The sequence below is a fragment of the Microtus pennsylvanicus genome, chromosome 4 (assembly GCF_037038515.1).
Source record: "Microtus pennsylvanicus isolate mMicPen1 chromosome 4, mMicPen1.hap1, whole genome shotgun sequence".
NCBI classification, from domain to species: Eukaryota; Metazoa; Chordata; class Mammalia; order Rodentia; family Cricetidae; genus Microtus; species Microtus pennsylvanicus.
The window spans coordinates 73,531,874-73,551,377 of record NC_134582.1 but is presented as its reverse complement, the minus strand read 5'-3'; the positions used below and the strand labels follow the sequence as shown (position 1 = coordinate 73,551,377).

Sequence of the window (19,504 nt, the reverse complement as noted above, 5' to 3'; positions counted from 1 at the left end):
AGGTGAAAGGTTTTGGTCTACTGAGGCTCCCACCATGATCTAGTGTCCCGCAGCGGGCTTCAAACCACGCGACTAGTTGATAACAGACCGGCACCTCAGCAATAATGAGTCAAGTCTTTTCTCTCTGTAAGTTAGGTCAGGTGTTTCGTTTTAGCAATGGAAAGCAGATGAACAGATGATCCTTCTCCTTCAGTAACCCTTCACGATGGGGTGATCATTGTAGCCTCTTGGTGGCATGTAGTCTGTGTTAACAGCTTATAGGTGGTCTGTGGTTGTAGCTGTTGCACAGTTCCATTGGCTTGTAACAGTTTCCTCCATCTGATGTCCTGGTGCCCAAGATGCCAGCATTGTAAACCAGTGCTGTGCACCAACCCTGGGGACAGTCTGCAGTGTGTGTGTGTGTGTGTGTGTGTGTGTGTGTGTGTGTGTGTGTGTGTGGTTTGGTAGATAGGGGAGCTTGGAGCCCTTGGTCCTCAGGCAATCCACAGCCTTGGGAAAGTAGAATCGGAAAGAAGCGGTCAGAAAATAACATGTCCCACACAGGGGGGTGAGCAAGAATCAGGACTCTGGAGATACTCGAAGGTGAGGTTAGATTGCCAAGGGAGGCAGAAAAATAAGGACAGGTGTTTTCAAAGGAGTGTGGGTGTTTCTCAGGAAACTTCTGGGCCCCTGGCCTGACCCAGCATGGCATGGATAAGGCCTTTCCTAACTAATGCCTGAGTTCCCACCCTGATAAGTTCTGTCATCATTGTCAGTTACAGAATGAGCACCATACCTCTTGCTCAGGGTTCCGCTGGGTATGCACACACCCTCCCTGACCCTTGAGCTATAGCCGGAAAGCAGTGGCTGCTCACCTTGGAACTGCAAGAAGTGAAGCCACACTCGGGAGAATCACTGAGCCTAACTTTCCATTTGGATCTTGTGGCTTCTTTGCAGGAAGTTTTCTGCTTTTACTGTTTTTAATGTCTTTACCATCACCGTGTTAAAATTCTTGAGTCAACTCACAGAGGGCCCAGAGCCTGCAGCCTGGATCCCTATGCCAAATTGCTGTGCCCATGGGTGAGGGACACACAGCTCAACCTCTGGCGGTCGGCATAGTCCTTGGTTGTCCCAGCTGGACTTTTGCATTCTGGGTCCTCTCGTGAGCTTGGTGTCTGCCAGATGCTGTCTTTGTGAGGCAAGGGCCACTTAGCTTCTTCTCTGGACTCTACCTGTTCCTTATTCAGGTTGTGTGTAGTAAGAACGCTACTAGTTTGTTCCCGGCCACTTAACTCCGACATAATCACACAGAAACCATGTTATTTAAATCACTGCTTGTCCCATTAGCTCTAGCTTCTTATTGGCTAACTCTTATATCTAAATTTAACCCACCTCCATTAATTTGTGTATCACCACGAGGTTGTGGCCTACCAGCAAAGTTTCAGCGCTTCTCTCTCAGGCGGCTCCATGGCTCTCCTGACTCTGCCTTCCTTTCTCACAGCATTCAGCTTAGTTTTCTCCCTGCCTACCTATATTCTGCCCTGCACAAGCCCAAAGCAGTCCTTTATTAACCAATGGTATTCACAGCATACAGAGGGGAATCCCACGTCAGTTGTGGAGGCTCCCCTCTGCCGTCCTCCACCCTGTGGCAGAGAGCGGGGTTGGATTCCGAAGAACACACACGGTACGATGATCGAGATAGTCACATTCTATCCCCTGTCTCTAAGCCAGCAAGTTCACAGCAGCCAATCGTGGCTTTCTGTTGTGTCTGTTCCTCTGTTCTGCTGCAGGAGGGGGACGTGGGAATTAATTGATTGTGTATAAGTTGTTGCAAAACTGATGTGTGCGTGTGTGTTTCTTCCATGGCTTCTGCTGCTGAGGCAAGTGTCTGTGTGGTGAAGCGTCCACTCTTGAATATCAAAATATTATTCTTCATTAGCCTCCTTACCCCCACCCCATCTTCACGGGAGTGAATAAAGCCGTCACAAATATCCATGATGCTCCCTTACATAGCCATTCTTCAGCAGGTGCCTAGAAATGTTCAAAGCCGGTGAGGGGTGGGTGGCCCCTTCCTCTGTCAGCCGGAAAGAAGGGAGAAGGCAGAGGTTGATCCGGAAGGCTCCTCCTGTGTTTCACTAACCCCGCCCCCCGCCCCCCCCCCAGGACACTGGTCTTGAACTCACGTGGTCTCACTCGCTCTTTGGACACACATGATTTTGTGCTTCTTCCTTTCTCATTTCCTTCGTATGTGGGAAGGAGATTCCGGTTGCGTGTTCTGTGCTGCAGAAGATGCTTCGTCTGCGAGAAAAGGCAGCTCAGATCAAACTGCCTTTAGTAAAAGGCTTCAGTAGCTGAAAAGTCAGCGACGTAGTTTTAGGCTGGACTTAATTCACCACTTGGTAGTGTTCCCACAGACCTGGTTCCTTTCCCTCCACAGGCACCCCACTGCAGAGGTTGCCCCTAAACCCTAAGCTGTTCTCCTAATACTCCCACATAGCTGGCAGTCACTCTGGGGTTATATATAGTTCAGTGTTCATAAAAAGAGTCTCATAAAGACCATCTCCCCATTGTCTGGAAGGTCGTAGCAAGTCTATCACTGGAGTCAGAAGAATGCACTGCATTGATTGGCTCGGCCTAGATAGTATTTGGGGGTGGAGTCAGCAGCCCAGAACCACAGAAAACCCTCTTGTGGGTCTTGTTTCTTTAGGTGTTGTGGTGTTTAATATTGATGCTAGAAATATATTATATCTCTGAAGACAGAGCCTTGACTGTTCTGTGCTGAGATCCTGCTCTCCATCCCTCCCCCCTTCCTCGTTATGTGTCTAGACATGCTGAAGAAGAGTTGTTGAAACAGGTCAGATGTGAGTGCGTGAAATGGGAGGAAAAGAGTGTAGACAGACTGGCTACCTGTTCAATCAAATATGTTTTATTACTTATGACGTTATTCAGACAGACTGGCTACCTGTTCAATCAAATATGTTTTACTCCTTATGACGTTATTCAGAAGGAATGGGCTCAGTCAAGCTGCACCACGCACAATAAGAAGCATGCCTGCCCCCTTTGTTAACTGTCAACCTTTTGACCTTCCCTAGTCACGGTTTTGCCATATACCCACTCCCATGCTACGTCCTTGCTCAGATTCTGTGTCTAGGGAGAGACCTAAACACTGTCCCATCTTTCTCTGCCAGCGGACAGTTCGCGGTGGTGAAGAAATGCCGTGAGAAAAGCACTGGTCTTCAGTATGCGGCCAAGTTCATCAAGAAAAGGAGGACCAAGTCCAGCCGACGGGGTGTGAGTCGTGAGGACATCGAACGGGAAGTCAGCATCCTGAAGGAGATCCGCCACCCAAACGTCATCACCCTGCATGAGGTCTATGAGAACAAGACCGATGTCATTCTGATCCTGGAGCTGTGAGTGTCTCCGTGGTGTGTGGAAGAGATTGTGGGGAGGGACATGGGTCTGCATAGGCCATAGTTAGCCCAACTGGACCATTGTTGAGAGCAGTCCTGAGCCACCTGCCCGAGACTTAGTGACATATAATCACCTGGAATATTTTACGAGAATCATTTCCATTAACAAAGTGACACACGATTTGCAAGAGAGTTCCCAGATCTTGGGACTCATCTCTTTTCTAAAGTTTAACTCTGTTTGCTGTAAGTACATTATGTAGGGGTTCTCCTTTCTGAGGTTCATCTATGTTTACCATAAGCAGATTTCTTGAGGGGGTTCTCCATAACCTTCATGCATGTTGCCCCCCGACTCTCTGCCCTGTTTTTTTGCCTCTCTCCCTCCATTCTCCTTTCTCTTTCCTCTTAATCTTTAAAGCACACCCTGCTTTTAGCTGTGGAACTGTCAGCGCTAATTACAGGAACGGGTGAAGTTGAAGCTGAGCTCCGGGAGGTGATTACAGGACTCTCTAAGCGTCCTGCCCATCCAATGTCATGGTGGGCAGCTGATTGACAAGCATTGTTCTGAACTGTTTCTGGTTTCCACCTCCTGTCCCTCCTCTCCCTGGATTCCTGCCTGCATGTGCTGTATGGGGACCCACTGTGACCAAGTCCAGCAGCCCCTTCTGGCAGGAGAGAGGAAGAAGCCACTCAGAATTCTCAGAGAGTCTCTCTATGGCATGTGGATGTCCACCTGAGGGAAGAGGGATGTGTAATGCTAAGGCCTGAGAGCTGATGCTGGGTGGTCCCCTGTGGTGACAAGTCCTATCTATTCCCTGGGAGGTTCCTGAGTCCTGATGTGTCCACTCTGTTTGGTGCTAAGGCCTGAGAGCTGATGCTGCGTGGTCCCCTGTGGTGACAAGTCCTATCTATTCCCTGGGAGGTTCCTGAGTCCTGATGTGTCCACTCTGTTTGGTGCTAAGTCCTGAGAGCTGATGCTGCGTGGTCCCCTGTGGTGACAAGTCTTATCCATTCCCTGGGAGGTTCCTGAGTCCTGATGTGTCCACTCACTGTTCAACAGCTCCCTTCCTTTGTACATAAACTGGACACCATGCAACTTCTTTTAATCTTTTGATTTTCTAAACTTCTTGTTCTGTAGTAAATGATGCTAGAGGAAGGTCGGCTCCCTTTAGTCCCCTCCGTCTCTCCCCATACTCCTAGGTGCTCGAGCATCCCTCAGGCTGTTTTGTAATCAGCCCCATCTCCGCGTCCTAACCCCAGATGCTATGCCAGTGGAATTGACACAAGTGTGAACTCTGAAACCAGTGCCCCTCACTCAGTGTAAGACTTGCACACTTGCACACACTCTTCCTTTTAAACTGCCTAGTAGCCCTCCATCACCGGGGTGGAGTGCTTGTTTCTGCTTCCACCACCCAGTGGGCACATGGGCTGTCTCTAATCCTTCACAGTCAGGAGTGATGCGTCTCCAGCCCTCCCAGACTGACACAAACACAGTTCTCCACATTTCCTGGGTCAGCACTTAGGAGTGGGGTTGCTGGGGTGTGTGAGGACCCCACAAACACTGGCAGGCTTGTTTTTCCAAGGCTGAAGTTTCACTTTTCAGCCTCTCCAGCAGTAGGTAGCTTTGGCTGCCCTGCTAGCCCCAGCATCGGCAGTGTTTATGTTTTTAATTGCAGGCATGTGATTAGGTGCCTGGAAGCATGCAGCTTTATGTTGCTGACTGTGTTGTGACCTTGAATATAACTTGTGGAAATTCCGTGGGAGCAGCAGGAGTTTGGAAGTGGATGGGAGGGTTATATGGCTCCATCCTCACAGGGTCAGGCACATCTCCACAGATTCCCGCCGCTCCTGGGGCTGATGGTCTCACCTCCTCACCCATCTATTATGTGCAGTTCTGGTGGTTACAGCTGCTCAGACATTTGGTTAAAAGCTCTGGGTGATTTTGCATAATGTCAACATGTGAATTGGCTAGACCTAGGGAAGCAGACAGCTTTCCATAGGATGGGTGAGCCTTATGCAATCAGCTGAAGGCTCTGCTAGAACAAAATGACCAGTCCTTCCTTGAGTAAGAGACACTTCTGGAACCACCCTGCAGGGATTGAGAAGGGACCTCTGCTGAGCTCAGAGTGGATACCGTGTTACAGGGATTGAGAAGGGACCTCTGCTGAGCTCAGAGTGGATACTGTGTTACAGGGATCGAGAAGGGACCTCTGCTGAGCTCAGGGTGGATACTATGTTGTTTGTTTGTTTGTGTTTAAGGCACATTAGTCAGACTTTAGGCCAGGCTCTGCTCTTCCGTTCCTTGCAACTCTGAAAAATAGCTTTAAGACAGTAACTTCCCCTCCTGCGCTTACTTCACGGCAGAAGAGTTACCGTTGCATTGAAGTGCAGAATAAACATGCAGGAGGCACAGGTGACATCCCACATCACGACTTTGCATCCTCCACACGCCATTGTTCCCTAATGAAGTCATGCTGAAACAAAGATCCCTTCTGCCTATGTTCTCGCCCACCCACCTCATTGCATGGTTGAGCCACTCCAAAACTTGGATGTGTGCTTGAATCATTCCATCATGCACTTTGTTACCCCGTGAGCAGTGGAACCGAACTGAGAGAACTTAGCTTTTTTGTGGCTGTGACCTTGGAAATACCTGAGCAGATGGACTTTGAAAGGAGGGAAAGTTTTGTTTTGATTCAGAGTTTCAGAGGCTTTAGTCCATGGCTGCTTGACCTTGTGGTGGACTGGGTAGGCAGCATGCCGTGGTGGAGAGCGTGCTGGAGCCAGGAAATAAAGAGTGAGGAGGGGCTACGGCTAGAGGACTCATGGACGGCGTCCTCCAATGACCTTACATCCCTCACTAATCACCTTCTAAAGCTTAACCACCTGCCTGCAGCAGCCTAGCGAACACAAGGGGTCTGGTAGACACTTCTGATCCAAGTATGAATGCTGTGTCTAAGTGCGTGGTGATGTCCATCAGAGGGACCGACATCTAGCAGTACATTGCTAGACATTTTAATCTGTGGGTAACGAGGCAGTTTTTCCTCCATCCCTCTTCTGTCCCTGAGGAACTACACAGGCTGACTCAAGCCCACATATCTTCAGGATCCAGCTGACAATGGAAATAAGTATCCTTGGCACCATGACACCTCAGTGTTAGAGAGATTCCAGAGAATGGTGGGAACTGTGGCTGAGGTCTTCAATGCTGTCCTTCACCAGTATCTTAAGGGGACTAACACCCAAGGTTGATTATTTATGCTGGAATGTAGGATCCAGTTGGCCAGGTTTTTTTTTTAAGTTTAATCTAGGATTTTTAATGTGGCAGTCAGTTTATAGTATTCCTAAACAGATTAAACAATGTGTGAAAGACACCTGTGGCCTTTACAGACCTCCAGATCTAAGAACATGTTGCGTGCACAGTAGCACCAGGGAATCTCTACCACAGGAGGCACCGCTTTAGCTAAATGTGAAGACGGGAAGCCCTAGAGGCTACAGATTGTCCTGGGGAGATAAGACCCAGAGTTAGCACTAGGACACAGTGTGAACTGTTGGACATGGTATAGAAACAGTTCCCAAATATTAGTGTCTGCTAGGGTCTCATGAAAGGCCTACAGAAGACAGGCTTCTTGACCTTCTCTAGAGTTTCAACATAGGGCTAATGAGCTAATTAATTAGCTGGGCATGGTGCATATCCCTTTAATGCCAGCACTTGAGAAACAGAGGCAGGCAGATCTAGGTGAGTTCGAGGTCAGCCTGGTCTGCATAGTGAATTCTAGGATAGCTAAGGCTACATACACAGAAAGACTCTGTCTCAAGAAAACCAAAAGAAAAAAATTAATTGTTAATTAATGATCTTTGAGACAGGGCTTCATTTCTCCCAGGCTAGAATGACAAAGTTTTCAAGTGTTCAGATCGCAGGGCTGCACCACTGTGTCTGGCTTTCTGTTATGCTAAGGTCTATCCCAGGGCTTCATGCATGCTGTATGCAAACCCTCGACTTACTGAAATACACCTCTAGCCAAACATCTGTCCTTTTAAAATATTCTGATGTCGATGCCGTGACTGGTCTGCCCTCTGTCTTTTGTAAAGCTGTTAGGGTTGGATTATGCCCCACGTTCAAATATATTATACTTCTTAGTAAGTAATTTGCCAGAATGCAACTTTATTGGGGAAAGGGTGGTTTCCAGTGTGGTTAGTTCTTTGGAGATCATGCTGAAGTAGAGCAGGGCAGAGTCCAATGTGGCTGATGGCATTATAAGGTCCTGAGCGAACTGAGATGCAGGGAGGATGCTGGTGGAGAGGACAGTGGAGAGACGTGGTCACAAGCCAAGGGGTGCGTGGAACTCCTCCAAACCAGGGGAGCAGTGGAAACAAGTGTTGATTTGGACTCACAGACTCTAGACACAAGATGGTAAATTGTGTCAAGCCCCCACTATGTGTGCACGCTAGCGTGTCCATCCATGTATGTATGTATGCATGCATACATGATTCCATTCCAGGTTATTATATGACAACTCCTATGTATGTGATGTGCATGTGTGTGTTCCTATTTGTGAGGGAGCACAGATGTGGATGACAACATGTGTGTGAGGCCAGAGTTTTATACAGATGTCTTCCGTGATTGCTTTCTTTAATCACGCTAACCAAGACAAACAAACAAAAAACACCCAATGTAGGATTTTTTGTGCTAACCATGTTATATTAGCCGCATCCATGCTGTTGTATCTGGAGCTGTGGACAATTCTTCTTGAGAGTCTGAGATTCCTCCCTTGGTGAACAGCAGGGTTTTTTTTAGTTCTCTTTGGGTTTGGCAAAGTAGTAAGTTCTGGGATGAAGTTGCTCCTGACAGACAGGTTGTATTCAAATATTACTGTGTATCAAACACCTTCCGTAAGATCATTGCTCATCCAACCCTTTACTTCTTAGCCAAACCCAGAGGTGAAATTGTGCACAGGAATTGTGCCTTCCTGTGATTACACACTGGTGTGAGGCACACACATTTGTCCGCCTGGCCCAGAACTGGGAACATATTTCAGAGACAAAGGCCAAGAATAAATCGATGCTTCCAGGCAAAGTGGTAAATTGGAGGGGGAGCTGATAGAGACGGATGCCAGAGGCTTCTCCCATGGTGCCTGTGAACAGAGGAACTCCGAGACTTCCCCCATGGTCTCTCCTGCTGGCACATTTGCTCGTTCCTCCCCGAGGCTGAGCTCTTATGACATTTTGGACCTTTGCTTTTGTTTGCCAAGGCAATTTCGAGAGCTCCTTCTGGTACCCTACTCCTTAGATATCTGTTATTAGCCAAGAGCAGAGACAACAAGAGCAATTGGCAGCAACCTCCGCCTTTCACAACAGATCAAATCACACACAGTAAATGACTTTCCACTCAGGTGAGCTCTTGAGCAATAAACCCTGCATGTGTGTATCTTGTACATTCTCTCTTCTTGCCAGCCTGGTTAGTGTTCCCTAGGTTATTATACTTTTACTCCCTTAGGTGCACGGCTTGATTCTTGAACAGCCATGTGTGTCTGAACTCTTGGATATGTGGTTTGAAGGCTCCGTTCATGGTCTCTTATTCTGCCTTCTGGAATCAATGTACCTGCTTGTTCTTCTTTATTGATCTTCGTTCCCTTCAGAAGAGTTGACTCTGCCCTCTGTTCCTCTTTGGCTTATGAAAGACTTCTGTTTAGGCTTCCTCACATCTGCTGCACAGTGCTTTAATATGTATGCACTTCAAGACACTTAACTATGACCTCCTAGAAAAACCCAGCCCCCAAGACTGTATCACTAGGTCTCTCAGAAGCCCCACAAGCATCCTCCAGGGATCTCATCGATATTTTCACCCAGATGGATCTCCTCAAACTTCAACACTCTCATGTGAGCTTCTGGTCTCCTCCCTCTTGCCCCTGTCTCCCCTGTCTCTCTTTTTACCTTTCTATCTACCCTTTGACATCTTTCATATTTTTAGAAGTCACCTTTAGAAGTGTATTGCCCATGCAGTTACTAGACTCTGTGTGTGTTTTTCTCCTTTAATGAACTAAAAGCTTTCTGGGTCTGTGCTAGAGTTTTCCTTATTTGTTCTTATGCATCAACCATCTAGGAGATGTACGGGCTAACGCAGTGCCTAGTGAAAGTGGCTCAAGTCCTGTCAGTCTAGGAGATTAGCTGGGAGACGGCTGTCTAGTCCTTAGGGACAACATTGAGAGTCTTGTCTAGGTGAGGACATTGGGGTGAAAAGAAGGAATGCCCAACGGCATTGCCGACCAAGGCCCTGCTTGCTTATGGCCTGCCATGGTTGAAGTAGTCTTTCTTCTTTCATGGGAACAGGCAGATTGACTGCATTGGGACGTGGGGAGTTGTGTTCATACTGGGTGTATAGGTTGGAGCAAGCTGACTCGAAGGATGGCCAGTAGATGGGACTGCAGGGCATAGGAGTTGAAAGCTATTGTGGGCCTCACTCTGATACCAGTATCACTCAGACGTGGGTGGCAGAATTTGCTATAGATGTATAACACAATCCTGCCTATCAGATGTTAAATTGGTGTTAGAGAAGGGAAGGGGGGCCGACAGACAGAAGAGTCTTTCAGGGGATCAAAGGTTGACTTACTCAAGATGGAGTTCCCTTTCCTGGACCTGAACTCTGTTGCTGAGAGGAGCATCTAGATCTCATCCCCATCCTTGAGTGGCTCTGCTGGGCATACCTCTCTACTCTCAGGGCTGCAGACCGCTCCTTCCCTCTCTTAGCAGAGGTGGTCAGAGGCTCTCTTCACTTCCTACCCACTCTTCAGGGTTCCTGATCCCTCCCCTTCCCTGCCCTTGATCCCCATGATTAACCCCAGGGGGCTGGGCTTCTTAGCAACAGGGAGGAAGTTAGGGGAAGTCTTCATACCCACAAGTGAATTTCACTTCTAAAATTCTTCTCTTCCTCTTAAAATGTGTCCTCAAACCGAGGGGAAAGGCCTCCTGCCCTGTGCACGTAGAAGCCCAGCTCTCCAGATCCGCATCTCAGGGCAGCATGGTCCTTTCCTTGGCTGTGTGTGCTGAAGGGCTGCTGGTCTTTTGGCCTGGGTTTCCAGATCATTAACAGTAATCAGCAACTGTCATTTTAACTGCTTCACTGGAGAGTTCAACCCAGTCAGGAAGGAGGGGCCAAAGTCACACAGCCCCTGGGTAATCGCTTTCTCTTCTGTTCAGCTAGACAAGATAAATTGGTTTGGGGATCATCCTCCATCTATGGCTGCCCTAGCTTGGTTTATGTCCCACCGGCCTTTTGTTCTAATACCAGTTATAATTACCCAAGCTGAAGAGAGGCCTGGCTGCCCCAGCTTTTCCTTTGCCCCACTTTCAATTGGCCTAATTCTTTCTGTGGGTTTCCAAAGCTTGGGCTGAAGCCATTAAAGTGAAAAGAGGCTTGGCTTATGCTGCAGGGCTTTCTGGCTGTCGGGTTATTCGTTTCCCCTGGAATGAGTAAGTTTCTTTAGTTCAGGAAGTGTGCATGGCCCAAGTGCATGGCAGATCTCCTCCACAGTAGTGCCTACAGCAATGCTGCTCCTGAACTTTCCTCACTGGTGCTTTCAGTGTGGCCATTGAATTAGGTCACTGGGCTAAATGGATGAGGCTGTCTCGGCCTGGAGATGACCATCTTCAGGGTCAAGCTAGGGCACCAGGTAGCATTGTATATGACTTTCCTCTCAGCATAACATAAACTCACCACCGTCTTCGGGGTCCCCCACATAAGAGTTCAGCGTTTACCTTACCCTATCCTGGCCTTAGTGATCTTGGGAGGTGCAGTATCCGTGATGTCATTGTCATGATGAGGTGGGGAGTGTGTGGTGATGGTGTTTCTGTCACCCATGCTCCTGTAAACAAGCCCAGTAGACTTACTGGTTCACTAAGTTGGTCTTGGGTGGAGTCTTGATTTTGTTCACCTGTTGGGTAAACAGATGTTTGCTCATGACTCCCCAGGGAAACCGGTACAGTGCCAAGGGCCCATGCAGGCAATCTAAGGACTGTGAGTCTCTCTCTACCTACCTGCACCCCCCCCATAGCAACACAGCACTGAACTCTAAGATGCAGACCCAGAGGGACATGTGTTTCCTAATGGGCTTCCTGCCTGACACCCCGCTAGTCAAGTTCCTCTTTTCTGAGGCCAACTGCAGTATGAATTTCTGCATCTAAACTTCTCCAGAGAGGAAAGTCGGTATTGACTGCTGTGTGCATGTTTCTCTTCTCTCTTTCTCTCCCGTCTTCTGGGCTGGAGGACCAGACACAGGGCCTGGAGTACTCCAGTCCGTACTTCAGAGCCACACTCCCAATGTGACACTTTCTGAATATTTTCCAACTTTATATCTCTCTAAGGCCATCTGTATGTAGTCTTTGGGTTGATGGATGGGGTGGCCCTGCCTCATGCTTTGGGTATTAAACTTACTCTCAATCCTCTAGATGAGCAGCTGAGCATTCACTTGGAACTTGGGCTTCCTTTCTAGCTTGCCTGACTTTGCTTTTTTCTAATCTGAATTTGCTCATGATGTCATCTGACATACTTGGGACCCTGGCCTGTCTTTAAATTGCAAATGAGGCCTGGTGTTGGAAGGAGGAGGCCGCTTGTTGGTTTCTGGCTGCTTAGCTCCAAAATAATCACACAGAAACTATATTATTTAAAACATTGCTTGGCCAAACCCATCTCCATTATTTTATATTTTCTCATGGCCTAATGGCAAGGTTCCAACATCTGTCTCTGGCGGGGCTCCACCTACTTTCTCCCAGCATTCAGTTTAGTTTTCCCCACCTGGCTCTGTACCCCTATAGCTCTGTTATAGGCCTAAAGCAGTTTCTTTATTAGCCAATGATATTCACAGCATACAGAGGGGAATCCCACATTCAAAGCTCCTAATGGCTGTAACCAGAAACCAGAGGGAGGTTCCTTCCCCTCACAGCACAGAAATGGCCTAAGGCTTCACCTATCTGGGGTTCTTCCCTGACAGTTCCATCCTCTGGTTCTTTGGAACATCCTGAGAGGTTTAATCAGGCCATTGTCCGCTGAACTGTAGATTTTTCTCCTTGAAGTTTTTCTCTATTCCCAGTTGAACTGACGAGCTCCATCATCGTCTCTAGGAACTTGAAACAAATTCTTCCTTCATCTGTTTGGAATAATTTCATGCCAGCTCCCGCATCCATTCCTGTTTACCCTTCCTTCTGGTCCCTTGTAGATAAGAAGATGCAGGTGGAGAATCAGAAACAGAGCAAACTTCTGATCTGGGGGAGGAAGGGCTTTGGTTTATGACAATCCTTTGTAGGTGTGACAGCCACCTACCTGAGACGCCCTGCAGGGTGTGATGTCTAACAGGCCTTAGTGACATCTCCCAGGAGCTAGGGAGGCTTTCTCCTCCGAAGCTGTCTCTTACGACTTGTGTGTGAGCCCAGAGCACATTTTCAAGGTTGATTATCTCAGTGATCTGTGCAATGGGTAAAGGGAAAGTGGAGTCTATTCACTGACCGAGGAAAAGAAAAACAAAATGGGATTGGGCTTTTTTATATATGCTTCATTGTATTACACATACTTTCTCATGTTAAAAAACAGAAAATAAAGATTTTTTTTTTAAGTATCTCATTTAGCTAAGAACTGTGGCCTCTTATTTGAGAGTCTGGCTCAACAAAATGCTTTTGGCTGCTTGGCCTTGGGCTTCAGTGTGCAGTCAACTCAGGTCTTGACGAGGCTTTCTGGTTGCTGGTGGGACGTGAGGCTGTGGTTTGTGCAGTGTTTGCGACTGCTGCATCCTCTTAGCAGCTCAGTGATGTGGTCTGGCCCGCATTGGTGGTGCCTGCTACTGCTGCTGCTAAACCGTGATGCTTTTCTGGCTGTATGTCTTCATCTTCATTCTGGAAGAAAGTTATGATCCTGCCTTCTCATTCATGAGTGAGAGCAGCAATTGCAGGAAACTGTCGGTTTTCCATATTGGCCACGTTTTGATTCTAGAGCACTGATTCTTCATCCAGACTGTAGAAGACAGGATTTTTTTTTAAAAGTCAGATTTTCTTATTTACTTATTTGTGTGTGTGTGTGTGTGTGTACAAGGTGCACATGTGTGTGAGCAAGCTTGTATATGTATACCATGCCATGCTTAGAGAGTTGAGAGGACAACTTTGGGAAGTCAGTTCTCTTCCACTATGTGGGTTTCAGGGATGGAATGCAGGTTGTCAGGGTTGGTGGCAAAGCCGTTCTCAGTGAGCCATCTCTTAGGCCCTTATAGAGACATTCTATTCTAGGCTATCAGGAGAGTGTGGGTGGAGGCTTGTGTGGGATGTGTTGGAGGCCATGATTGAAGTGGAACAACACACATCACTTTCTGCCACACTCCTGGCTAGAAGGAGGCCTGGATTCATAGAATGTGCACCTTCACCATGCTCACATATGTGTACGTGTGTGTGTGTGTGTGTGTGTGTGTGTGTGTGTGTGCGCGTGCGCGCCTCCAGACACACAGAATCTTAAAATGCCAGAGCTGGATAACTGAGAGGTCCTTGTCTTAAGTGTGTGTGGTCAGTGTGCACCAAGATCATCTTAAAGACCATGTTAAATACAGATTCTGGGACCTAGTCAAGCAGGTATGAGGAAATCGCATTTAAAAATGTCCCTAATTATTAGGTTAAGGGACCCACTGGACTGAATTTCTCAACTCCTCATTTTATAGATAGTAAAATTAGGGACCAGTCACCCACATCCAAGGACACAGTTGGTGCTAAGGCCCGTTCAGACTCGTGGCAGGCCACTCCCAGACATGTCCCCTGGAGCCTGTCCACAGTAGAGCATACTGGCTCCCTATTGTTGATGGCTCCTAGTTCACCTAGTCACATGTAGTTGGGTTGTGGTACCAGTTGAGGACATGCCCCTTCCCCAAACTCAGGGAATCCAGCAGCTACCTTGAAAAGGGCAGAGTCTGGTAGTTAGCCTGCAGCTGAGACCAGAGCCAATCCAGAACTGAATCCTGTTAATATTCATGACAGTTGCTAACAGGAGCCAGGGACTTTCTCGTGTTTTTAATTTAGAGACTGAAATCTTGCAAAGTAATAATTGGGAGAAGTTTTAAAATGAATTTTACTTCAACCCACTGACTGTGTACCTACCCAGGAGCCCAGGGTGCTTTAAAAACTACTGTATGGAATACTGTCAGGAGGCCTTGCTGGTGGGAGAGAACTTCTGTTCCCTCCTCTCTTGGTGGAGACAGCAAGTGCCTGTGAGCTTGCATGACACATGTTTCGTGTGTGTGTGTGTGTGTGTGTGTGTGTGTGCGTGCGCGCATTGGAATTTAAGGCTCTCTGACTCACAGACCTAATGAAGGAGACTCAGTTTGCTCCCAGAATCTACTCTGCAGATTGCTCTCCTTCCATCAATCTTCCTTTGTGAGCAAACATAAAATTTGGAACAAAAAGTCCAAGTACAAAGGATTTCACTGATTTCTTTCTTATCCTTATTTGGAGGTTCTGAGTCTGAGCATGTGTGTGGAAGTGGGGTCAAGGAGGGCTGGGTGAGCGAGGATGAGTGTGTAAGTGCGTGAAGGAGGGCTGGGTGAGCGAGGATGAGTGTGTAAGTGGGGTGAAGGAGGGCTGGGTGAGCGAGGATGAGTGTGTAAGTGGGGTGAAGGAGGGCTGGGTGAGCGAGGATGAGTGTGTAAGTGGGGTGAAGGAGGGCTGGGTGAGCGAGGATGAGTGTGGAAGTGGGGTGAAGGAGGGCTGGGTGAGCGAGGATGAGTGTGTAAGTGGGTGAAGGAGGGCTGGGTGAGCGAGGATGAGTGTGTAAGTGGGGTGAAGGAGGGCTGGGTGAGCGAGGATGAGTGTGTAAGTGGGGTGAAGGAGGGCTGGGTGAGCGAGGATGAGTGTGTAAGTGGGTGAAGGAGGGCTGGGTGAGCGAGGATGTGTGTGTAAGTGGGTGAAGGAGGGCTGGGTGAGCGAGGGTGAGTGTGGAAGTGGGTGAAGGAGGGCTGGGTGAGCGAGCGTGAGTGTGGAAGTGGGTGAAGGAGGGCTGGGTGAGCGAGGATGAGTGTGTAAGTGGGGTGGAAGGAGGGCTGGGTGAGCGAGGGTGAGTGTGTAAGTGGGGTGAAGGAGGGCTGGGTGAGCGAGGATGAGTGTGGGAGTGGGTGAAGGAGGGCTGGGTGAGCGAGGATGAGTGTGTAAGTGGGGTGGAAGGAGGGCTGGGTGAGCGAGGGTGAGTGTGTAAGTGGGTGAAGGAGGGCTGGGTGAGCGAGGATGTGTGTGTAAGTGGGTGAAGGAGGGCTGGGTGAGCGAGGATGAGTGTGTAAGTGGGTGAAGGAGGGCTGGGTGAGCGAGGATGAGTGTGTAAGTGGGTGAAGGAGGGCTGGGTGAGCGAGGGTGAGTGTGTAAGTGGGTGAAGGAGGGCTGGGTGAGCGAGGATGAGTGTGTAAGTGGGTGAAGGAGGGCTGGGTGAGCGAGGGTGAGTGTGTAAGTGGGTGAAGGAGGGCTGGGTGAGCGAGGATGAGTGTGGAAGTGGGGTCAAGGAGGGCTGGGTGAGCGAGGATGAGTGTGTAAGTGGGTGAAGGAGGGCTGGGTGAGCGAGGGTGAGTGTGGGAGTGGGTGAAGGAGGGCTGGGTGAGCGAGGGTGAGTGTGTAAGTGGGTGAAGGAGGGCTGGGTGAGCGAGGATGAGTGTGGAAGTGGGGTCAAGGAGGGCTGGGTGAGCGAGGATGAGTGTGTAAGTGGGTGAAGGAGGGCTGGGTGAGCGAGGATGAGTGTGTAAGTGGGTGAAGGAGGGCTGGGTGAGCGAGGATGAGTGTGGAAGTGGGGTGAAGGAGGAACGAGGTAAAGGGTGACATAGTAGGAAGGAGGATGATGAACACAGCGTACTCCGAGCACCAGTGGCGGGTCTGTTTTCCATGGCGACATCTGGCTTCCTAGGCAAGCCACAGCATGGACTGTGTTGTGTACAAGACGAGAGTGAAGCCGAGTCCTGGGTGAACCATAGACAGAGGTAATTAGAGGACCAGCTGAGGCCTGCTCTCCCTCAGCTGTGGTGAAGCAGTGCCACTGCACCTTCCAGGACCTGAATCTAGGGGTTGGAGTTATTCTTGACTCTCTGTGGTCAGGAAACTGCAGGAGTTAAGTCACCAAGGTTTGGCAGATTACCATACAGCAGCCAAACTCAGGTAGCCACCTGCTTTTGTTAATAACATTTTACAGGGACACAGTCACGCCCAATCACTCGAATGTTGCTAGGTGTTACTTACTGTTTCTTTCATGTTGACGCTGAGCTGGCTGAGTTAAGCAGCTACCGCAGACTGTGCCGCCCAAGTGTCTCATGTGTAGTCTTACATACATGATGGTCTCCATGTGTGTATAGTATGTCATGTGTAGTCTGACAGAAGTGTGATGGTCTCTTCTACATGACCCCAGGCTGATCAGCTGCTGAACTAGGTAGCGGCCTAGGAAGAGGCATGACCCTGAGTCAGGGCCTCTCTTTAGCAGAGAACTCTGGGGTGGCAGAAGTCAAAGAACTGTTCACTGAATCACCCTGAGAAAGTGAGGCAGTAGGTGTCCTTCAGGGATGGAAACATGGGTGGTGCCCATAGATGTCTTCTATAGTGGCCAAAAATGGCTATTTCAGTTTTCTCATGAATTCTGTAATATATTTATGGACAATCTCTGACGTCTGCTTTCCACTGGATGGGATGATCTAGCTCCAAGACCTTCTTCACTTGGGGTTTGTCTTAGTCAGGGTTCCTATTGCTGTGAAGAGACACCATGACCATACAACTCTTATAAAGGAAAACATTTAAGTGGGGCTGGCTTACAGTTCAGAGGTTTAGTCCATTATTATCATTGTGGGAAGTGTGGCAGCACACAGGCAGACACGGTGCTGGAGAGGAGCTGAGAGTTCTACATCTGGATCTACAGGCAGCAGGAAGAGAGAGAGAGAGACACTGGGTTTGGCTTGAGCTTCTGAAACTTCAAAGTCCTCCCCCTAGTGAGACACTTTCACTAACAAGGCCATACCAGGTAATAGTGCTACTCCCTATGGGTTTATGGGGGTTGTTTTCATTCAAACCACGAGAGTTCTTTGTTTTTTTTCCTTCCTGTGACTCTCTTTTTATGGCATTTCTATGTGTTTTGCAGATAACCACATGTGTTATCTTACAGAAGGGATTCAGGTGGGATGAACCCCCCACCCTGCCTATGATGACCACCCTAGAGTTGGCACATAGTCACTTCTGTGTTGGCCCTGTAGCCAGAGTAGTCAGGGGGCCTCCTGCACTCATGGCAGAGTGGAGCCATAGGTGACGTCTCTTGAGATGATGGCACAGTAGAGCCATGGGTGACATCTCTTGGGATGATGGCAGAGCCATGGGTGACATCTCTTGGGACGATGGCAGAATGGAGCCATAGGTGACGTCTCTTGGGATGATGGCAGAGTGGAGCCATAGGTGACATCTCTTGGGATGATGGCAGAGCAGAGCCATAGGGGACATCTCTTGGGATGATGGCAGAGTGGAGCCATAGGTGACGTCTCTTGGGATGATGGCAGAGCAGAGCCATGGGTGACGTCTCTTGGGATGATGGCAGAGCCATGGGTGACATCTCTTGGGATGATGGCAGGATCTAGGTGCAGAGGGAAAGGAGTGAGATCCTGTCTAGCCATCTTTAGAAGACAGCAGTGGCTAGGATCACGCCAGAGCCAGCTACCCACAGGACAAGGGTTTGCTGTGTGCATACCTTTCCAGTTCCACTGTTCCTGATACTGTGTGAGTGGCTTGCCTGGACCCACGGGGACAGAACACATCCGGGACAGCTTTTGTCCCACCCTAATTCCAGAGAGCTGCTATTAAATATTCCAGCACTCTACCGCTACTGTGGGAGGAGTTCTAGTAGAGGCTAAGCAGGAAGAAAGGCATCAATATTTGCTAACCACAGAGGACCTAGATGTGCCTGGGAACCTTGGGGCAACTTTATTTAAAAAGGGTGGTTGGCCCTCTTATTTATAGGAAAAGAACCAGAGTCTCCATGAGCCTGAGTGGCTTTGTAGGGTTCGAGTTAGGATCACCTTACGCTTGTCATCCTGCCTTGTAAAGGCTGGAACTCCTGGGAGTGAGAGGTTCGGATCTGAAGAGAAACAGCAGATTAGCAGGAGGGTGCAAGAGTTTCCTGGGGAAAGCCATTAGCAGGGGGGTGCTGGGGAGAGCCATTAGCAGGGGGGTGCTGGGGAGAGCCATTAGCAGGGGGGTGCTGGGGAGAGCCATTAGCAGGGGGGTGCTGGGGAGAGCCATTGGAGGGGGGCTGGGGAGAGTCATTAGCAGGGGTGCTGGGGAGAGCCAGCCACTGAAGAGGACAGAGCCAAAGCCCAGGACAACAAGGTCAACCATCTGGTACAGGAAGAAGGGTCGGTAGAGTCACTAGAAGAATCCATCCGCCTATGTGCTATACCCAGCTCTGTAGGTGCAGTAAGACAGACACCAACAGGAGCAGCCAGACCACACCCAGAGTTTCCTGTGCGCAGGAGAAGGTATGGGTTTGTGTGGAAGCACCACCAGTGTCAGATGGAGGTGGGAAGCCCTGAAGAGAGGCAGAGAGAGGAGGTGGGAACAGCACCAAACTCACAAGGGAAAGGCCCTGTTCTGTTTGTTCTTCTGTTCTTCCCTCTGCTCTCTGGGAATCTCAGCAGTCTGGCCCCAGCATGGGCCAGCTGAGGAACAGCTGAGGATAGAGAACTTCCTGGTCAGAGCCATTCTGTGTCCTGTGCTATGGGGGCTCGGCCTTCTTCCTTTATTGTTCGGGACTCTGCCTTGTGCCAGACTCGGGCAGTGATCAACATTCATCCAGCATATTTTGTAGTTTGGTTCTTTTGAGACAAAGTTTCTCAGTGTAGCTTTGGAGCCTGTCCTGGAACTCACTCTGTAAACCAGGCTGGCCTCAAACTCACAGAGATCCACCTGCCTCAGCCTCCCGAGTGCTGGGATTAGAGGTGTGTGCTACCACTGCCCAGCCTCATCCAACATCTTTAACCCTCAAAGGATTATTTGTGGCTCTGACTGATGGGAGAATGAAGTTCAGAGAGAGAGAGAGAGAGAGAGAGAGAGAGAGAGAGAGAGAGAGAGAGAGAACTTAAGTTTGCAGGAGGTCT

At 49.1% G+C, this 19,504-nt stretch overlaps 1 protein-coding gene across 1 annotated transcript in view; it reads left to right on the top strand.

Annotated features, from left to right (window-relative positions):
- The window catches only part of Dapk1 (death associated protein kinase 1), a 153,266-nt gene that overhangs the window by 87,371 nt on the left and 46,391 nt on the right, over positions 1–19,504 (top strand). The window contains exon 3 of the mRNA XM_075969390.1: positions 3,168–3,389. Within this exon, the coding sequence (XP_075825505.1) occupies positions 3,168–3,389 (222 nt within the window). The remainder of the gene's footprint in view (positions 1–3,167; positions 3,390–19,504) is intronic.